General features: G+C 39.6%; 1 protein-coding gene across 1 annotated transcript in view; it reads left to right on the forward strand.

Moving 5' to 3' along the window:
- CYYR1 (cysteine and tyrosine rich 1) overlaps nucleotides 1-2,627 on the forward strand; it is a 96,899-nt gene extending 94,272 nt beyond the window's left edge. Inside the window, exon 4 of the mRNA XM_019662016.1 lies at nucleotides 199-2,627. Coding sequence (XP_019517561.1) covers nucleotides 199-380 — 182 coding nt within the window. The 3' untranslated portion in view covers nucleotides 381-2,627. The remainder of the gene's footprint in view (nucleotides 1-198) is intronic.
- The last annotated feature ends 5,169 nt before the right edge of the window (nucleotides 2,628-7,796 follow it).

The raw sequence follows: 7,796 nt of genomic DNA on the forward strand, positions 1-7,796 counted from the left end.
ATGCTAAATACTTTGGCCAATGGCACCACTTTTTGCAGCACTCACCCTTTTATACATGTGTGCCCTCACCCTGATAAAAGAAAGATTATTGCAAACAAAAATTATGGCCCCTTCCACGGTACCCAGCCAGGTGGCTGCAACATGGTAGACACTCAAATGTTTGCTAACTGCCTGACGCTGTTTGTCTTTCTTTTTCAGTTGCACCGCCCCCCTATAGTTATGACCATGAGATGGAATGCCGTGCAGAATTGCCTCCACCCTACTCCCCGACACCACAGCCTTCAGCACAGCGTTCTCCACCCCCTCCTTATCCTGGAAATTCCAGGAAACAATCGTCCCAGAACAGAATATGTGCCAACCTGAGATCTTTCCCAGAGTAAAATGCCTACTCAGAAACAGACAGGATTGCTCTAAGAAATACTGTTTTGGGTCAAACAATATATCAAGTGGAATGTTCAGGCTGAGAAATATGGGTATTTTGCCCTTCTCCGAGCTGACCCCATCTGGAGTTATTATGTTTGGTCTGATGCGACCACATTTGAAAAGATCTGCTGAATCTACGTAAGCACATTTATAGAAGAGGAATGAGATAGACAAAACATCTGAAAAGCATGTTGCTTAAGGAAACTGCACTACTGAGCTTGGAAAAGAGAAGATTAATGTAAGACAGGAAAATAGCCTGGACTACATAAAGAAACCACTATATTCTATATTCCATGCAGCTTTAAAAGTCAGAACTAGAATTGTTCATTCCCTCGTTCATCAATAAATGCAGATCAAGCACGTAAGAACCTACTCTGTGCCTTATACTGTTTGAAGCACTGGATGGAAGTGACAGGAATTTTGGTTTCAGTTAAGAACAGAGAACTTCGATTTCAGTATAAGAAAGGGCATTCAGAGCTTTTGTGAAGCACCCTGTTACCAAGACTTCAAAGAGAACCTGGCTGACCATCTGGTAGAAACATGCCCTAGAAGGGACAGCGGAATCAAATGGCAGGAAGGTCCACGGGGCCCTCAAAAGTTCTGCTCATATTTTAGGTAGGTAGGGGGTAAATTTCTATGCCCCCAAGAATGAATACAACTGGAACAGTTGAATCTTATCTATTTGAGAGTTAAACAGGATCAAAGGAATTCAACAGCTGCTTGAAGCCAAGAGCTTTTCAATGCTAGCTTCTGCCACCCAGAAATCATCTGACTTTAATTAGACTATTATGACAAAGGTTATTCCTTATTCCAACTGGGGGAAAAACTTGTGTCAAGTTCCATAAGCAACAGATGCTTCACTCCAGATTCAAAGATTAGAAGCCAAATATTCCCACGGGGTTTTATTTCAGGAAGTAAATATCTCAGGACTTGACCATGAAGATACATAAGTTTATAAAAGAGGAAAAAATGAAGATTGGATTCTGTTCTGTGTAATTCCATTTGTAGGTAGCTCGGACAAATTTCTGTTTCTCTTTTGTGATATTTTGATAATCTATTCCCTTGAAAGAATTGTAATTAATGGAAAGTTTAAGCTATCAAATTGTAGCCTTTTGCCAAAACCCAAATGTTATGAAGTGCCTATCTTTAGGTGTAAAAGTTGTTAGTAAATAATTCTAATGTGCCATATTTTGCTGCAAGTAACCTTACATTTATATTTTTATGTTGGTCCCTTCCATGTATTTAAAATTGACATTGAGGAAATTTTAGAAATAGTTGATTAAATGTTTGTATCACTTGCAATTAAGTCTAAAATTTTTAATCTAATATCATTATCATGATTCAGTGTAATCCCAAAACAATGCTAAGAATTTTTCTGAATAAAACAATTAAAAGAAATACTTTAATGTATATAGTGCCTGTATTTGTAGCTAGGAAATTTAGGAGCTAATATAACAAGCATATTCTACTTTCAAATACATGAATCTGACAACATGGTTTCACTGCCAGTGAGATCTAAAAGCTAGATTTGTTTTGAATGACTTGCTTGATTTTCAGGCACTGATTTTTTTTTTATGAAGATGCAATGCATTCAAGAGTTCCAGACTACTGTAATGACTGAGATTTTAGCACAATTTTAACAGTACATATGCTTTCATGTATCTCTCTTCTGAAAGTGTGATCAGACCCAATTACACCATAGCTATGCAGCTCAAAGTGCCAGGGTCTCTGTGACTTGCAGAATGTTGGTTGCAAATGCACCATATATTTCTTAAGAAAAACAGAGAAGAAAAGATGAGCGGAAGTTGAATTCTCATCATCTTCACTGTCAATAAACATTTATTGCATACTTCCTATGTTCTGCAAACATTACCCACATAGCCATTTCAGTGCACATCATCTCTCTTCTTTGAGGTGTTTTATGGCCTCCCATCAGGTATATCATGGACCCATAGATCTACAATAGATGAGTATTTTTATTATTTGTATTTAGTGTTACCATAGCATAAATGTGCACATTATCAGTATAGACTTTTGGAGTTCACTGATTATTTTCATACATGACACATTTTGGGGGGAAACAGTATATCATGTGAAAGCTTTGAATTACGGTTATTTAAAAATGAATGTATTTGCTAAGGCCAAAATGTTTACAATAAGCAAATAAAATGGAACAATCCATTATAATATGGGTTATATTTTAATTGTCTTGTGTCCATTTTGTTTCATCCTCCATTCTTGCTGATTTAAATTCTTTCTTCTGTACAGGAAACACAGAACCAGATAGACTTTTTTTTTTTAATCTTGTATCCTGCCTGTATGATTTAAAATGGACCACTTCATCTCTCTAAAATTCAACTTTCTGCTCTGGAAAATGTAAATCATATAATGGGCTTCATCATGTTTTGTGAAAATTGAGTGCATATATGCAAAATTCTAAGTATAGTACCTGGCACATAGAAAAGATTCTATAAATATGGACCAAAAATAAATTAACAAAAGAATAACATAAGGATGGTCGCCTCTGGGACTGTGCTATCTGACACATTAGCCACCAGCTACATGTGGTTATTCAAATTTCAATGAATTAAAATGAAACTAAATGAAAAATTCAGTTCTTCAGTCTCACTAGCCATGTTTCAAATGCTAGATAGTGTCATATGGTTAGTGGCTACTTTATTGGACAAGGATGCTCTAGAAAAATCCTCTATGCAAAATGCAATGAGGTAGCAGGGGGAGTTGCAGAAGCCACTGTGGTCAGCGTGTCCAGGAGAAACTGTGGACTTTGTCAGTCAATGGTGACATCCATCAGGACGACGCATCAAGAGGCCGTTGCTATGGGAGTAAGGCTATGATCTGCATGACAACCATGAGCAATGAGAAGCCCTCTCAGGCTCTCCTCAGGGCCAGGGGTGGGGCAGATATTAAAGGAATTGAAGGGCTGAATGTAGTCGAGAGACCCTGGACCTGGCCCAGAAGCTGGTGAGAAAGAACCATAGCCTATTGGCAGGCTCTAATCAAGTCTGCAGCTGCCCTGCTCAGTTCTGGGAGTCATTACAAAAGCACACAGGGCCACCCACATCTTCCTAAGGTACAGCGCTGAGGTATACTCACTCCTCTATTATTTCATAATCTTGTTCGTACCACCGAATGAAAGCAGCACCTACCACTCATCCACTCTATTCCCAGCTTGTCCTTGTTTAGCCAAACCCATGTTGCCATCATTTGGCTGTATCTGAGGTAGGATCAGACACACATCACACTATATGAGCCCGTCAAACAGTGGAGCTCTGGGTGCCATTGTTTTAGAGTAAACTTATTTAAAACAACCTAACTCCAGACTCTCAGAGTCACATGGCCATCTGACTAATTACCAGCGAGGCTGCTAAGGATGGCCAGATCCTCAATCAGAACCTGGTTGAAATGTGCAAATTTAATTGTTTAATCTCAGACCCAAGCTGCAAGGGATACAGCTGAAATGTGTAAGTCCAGTGCTGTTCTGAGACAACCCCACTTTGTGGTATGGTCCCCTTCACACTGGCTCAGGACCCCCAGAAACGAAAAGTGTCAGAACTAGCTTTAGAAGATCTTACAGGTGATTCTGATGGCTACCCGAATCCCAATTCTGTCCTCGCCTCTTATGACATGTTAATGCAAAGAAAAGAACTAAGGCTTCAGAGTAAGACACACTTAGGTTTTTCTCTCATCTCTCACTTTCTAGCTATATGTTCTGAGCCAAGTAATAGAGTTCCCATAATCTCAGTTTATACAGAATATATGAACACCACCATTCTTGCCTGGTTGTTGCATGATTATAAACAGTATACACAGAATATCTGTCATAAAGATTCTATCTGGGTTGGTGACTCAAACATATATACCTATTCTCTTTCCAAACTTTGTGCCTCCATTTACAAGCCTTACCACTTCTATAAGCAGGCGTAATAGTTATCCATTGCTGTCGAACAAATTACCTGAACACTTAGTGGATTGAGACAACAGCACTGATTACCTCGGTTTCTACAGGCCTGGAATCTGCGTGGCTTAGCTGGATCCTCTGGCTCAGGGACCCTCCCAGGCTGTAGTCCTCTCAGTGTGAACTGGGGAAGGACTTGCCTCCAAGCTCCCATGCCTGTGTAGGTAATGACAGGATTCTGCTCCTTAAAGGCTTTTAGGCGGAGGGCCTCATTCACTAACTGGCTATTGGCCAGAGACCACCTTGAATTCCTTACCACATGGGCCTCTCCTCAGGGCAACACAAAATATGTCAGCTTGCTTCCCCAGAGCAAGCAAGCAAATAGAGCCATAGGGTGAGTGAGCATGCCAGCAAAACATAGTGCTAGCAAGAGGACAGTCACAGCTCTCTGAAACCTAATCTGTGAAGTGCTGTCCCATCACTTGTGCCATGTCCTATTCCTTGGAATCAGGTCACTGGGTTCAGTTTGCACAAAAGAGGAAAGGATTACACAGGGGTGCAGATACCAGGACGTGAGAGCATCAGGAGCCATCTTAGTAGATGGCCTGCCTTCACAGGGGTATTTCATCTCATTCTCCTTAAGCCCATTACTTGGAGTTAGGTAATTTCCCCTCTAACAGCAATGTACCAATTCAACAGTTGGAAGAATCTGAGAACCATATTTGGCTGTAATCAAATTGCTTTTAGTGAACTGACAGGTAGAATGGAGCCAGGGACAGTCACAGGCCCGTGCTACCAGGGTAAGTGCCGCATTCCTAAAAAATACTGATGGTGACACACAACGCTTCTGCTGCCCATGAACTTCATTTACAAGCTGCGCTAAGCACACCACATTTTGGCAGGGAAGGAAGTAGACCGCATTCCACATACCTTGTGGACAAGTCTTAACGCGGTCTCAGTTTGTTCCAAGATATTTAATCTTCATCAAGAAAAGAATTCCAAAACAAGTTTCTGGATGAGTGTTCAGTAGATCAAGTTGCTACCTAACCTAATCTTGAATACCTTCCCTAAAAATGGAAAACAAACCCAAGGAAATGTTTGGAACTGCAGAAACACGCTCTGGAAATGTTTGCCTTCTCTTCTACATTAAGGAATCATTGGTTTTTAAAACACTATTCACAGTTAGGCTCTTTGATTCCTATTTCTGCTCCACCTCCCTTCCTGTAACCCAGTCATGAGCAGCTTTTCAGTGTGTGCCATCCGCCATTTCTTAGCATGAAGAGAAGGCAGTGGCAGGGGGATCATTTTCTGAATTGCATTTGGTCGTGGGTGATAAGTGAATCAGAGAGCTCATATTGTTTCCATGGCCTTAAAAATATATAATTTAATTTTTTTCTGACTGAAATCCAAAAAGAACCAAGTGATCTGATTTTTGTTTTTCTTCCTTACTATAAGTTAGTGTCTTCATTATAGCACATCTTGTGTATTGTCCTTTCTCTGAGAACAACGTGAAAGCAGTTCAGAATAATTAAGTTTTGCCTGTGAAAATGCACTTGGAGACACACGCCCAGTGTCTCTCACCACCACCTGAACATACAAAGCAAACTCCTTCACCTCCTTGCCTGGGGACAGGCCGCTCACTTCTGTGGAACCTCTGCTCATCTCTCCAGATGTAGCTACTGGGCTTATACTCTAAGGCGACGTCTAATCAGTTTTCTAGTCAGAATTAATTGATTTCCACCTCTGTCCCCCTTTGTACCTATCTTGTACCCCTCTTTTTAAACTTAAAGTTTATTGGGGTGACAGTGGTTAGTAAAGTTACATAGGTTTCAGGTGTACAATTCTGTAATACATCATCTATATATCACATTATGTGTTCACCACACAGAGCCAGTTCTCCTTCTATCACCATAAATTTGACCATTTTGTACCACTCTCATACCCCTTGTCACAGATTTGCTAAATGTCTATCTCCCCATGAGATCATAAACTCTGAGAACAAGGATTGTCTCTTGGACATTTGCTGTCCTCAGAGGGTATATTTGAAACATGACATAAATGATTGACTATATTAAGTCAGCAAATAATATTTGACATTAAAGAATGTTAAGATAACTTTAAGGACTAGAGGAAGAGAGTTTATAGTGAGTTGGATAAGTGGGGTCCATAATCCGAGATATGGGTTAAAGAAGTAGACAAAAGGCTAATAGTTTCATAGCTCTCAGCAGATGATATGTGTCAACCCAGATACACTTGGATTGGATCATTAAGCACAGTATTAATACATGACCACTCATCTTGACGGACTCACATAGTGGGAACAAGACTACATGCCAGTTTGGGAGGGGCACTTTTATAATTCTTCAGATTAAAGCTGAACTTGTCAATTTTTACAGAAAAAGAATGTCAACCAAATATCAGAAAAGAATTACCTCATAAATCACAATTCCATAGAATGGATTCTAATGTAATTGAGACTTCAGAAGCAGTAACCGCATCATTCACTAAAAGTATTTCTACTAAAATAAGATGTCATAGTTTGCACATTACAATTTCTTCAGGGTATGTTGGAAAAAAAATATTCTCAAATGAAACCAAAAGAAGACTAAAACTGCTGGAAAGTGGTCATAAAATGGCTACAGCTTTTGTGCTATTATTTAATGTTTATAGAGAGCATTTATCCAAGTCCTGAAAAGCAGTAATACCATTGAAAATGATTGATTTTTCAGGGGAATCATCCCTAGAGATATGTTACCTTAAATCATAATAATAATAATTTTGAGGGGTTGGGTTTTTTGTGGGGTTTTTTGGGGGGTGGGGTTCAGGGTGGGATGCCAGGAACTGTTCTAAGCACTTTACATTTAATCTTCCAATCTGGCAATGTAGGTATTATCATCCCCATTTTGTAGGTCTAGAAACTGTAAATGTACCACTTCATAATTCTAGAAAAGTACCTTTCAGTGAAAATAAACCATTAATGTTATGAAGAAATATATCCATATTTAAGCTTTGCTTGGGGAAGCTACCTGTGGCAGTCTTGGGGCTGACCATGAAGCTACCTTTCCATGGCTTGAGTTCCAAGTGGATGACTATATGTGTGGAACAATCCTGATGACTCATATCTTTCACTTTGTCCTTCTGTTGCTATTCATTGTTTAGTCTCCATCAGTTCCAGTTTTTATGTACAGCAGGGATGAGACAAAGATTAAAAGGACCCTTTTATCTCTGATACAGCACCTGGTCCCAACAGATGACTTTACCCAATTATCTCCCACTTCATGACTTTTACCTCTACAGAAACCAACATGAATTGTCTGTGGAAGCTCTGTATTTCCTCTTGACCAGAGCAGAGGCATGAATCAATATTTATGGAAAAGGGATAAAGGAAAGGGGCATCTGCAAAATGATGTGAACTTTTAACTAATTTTGAAGGAACAGTCTTGAATGTTGGTAAGCA

The sequence above is a fragment of the Hipposideros armiger genome, unplaced genomic scaffold, assembly GCF_001890085.2.
Source record: "Hipposideros armiger isolate ML-2016 unplaced genomic scaffold, ASM189008v1 scaffold_363, whole genome shotgun sequence".
NCBI lineage: Eukaryota > Metazoa > Chordata > Mammalia > Chiroptera > Hipposideridae > Hipposideros > Hipposideros armiger.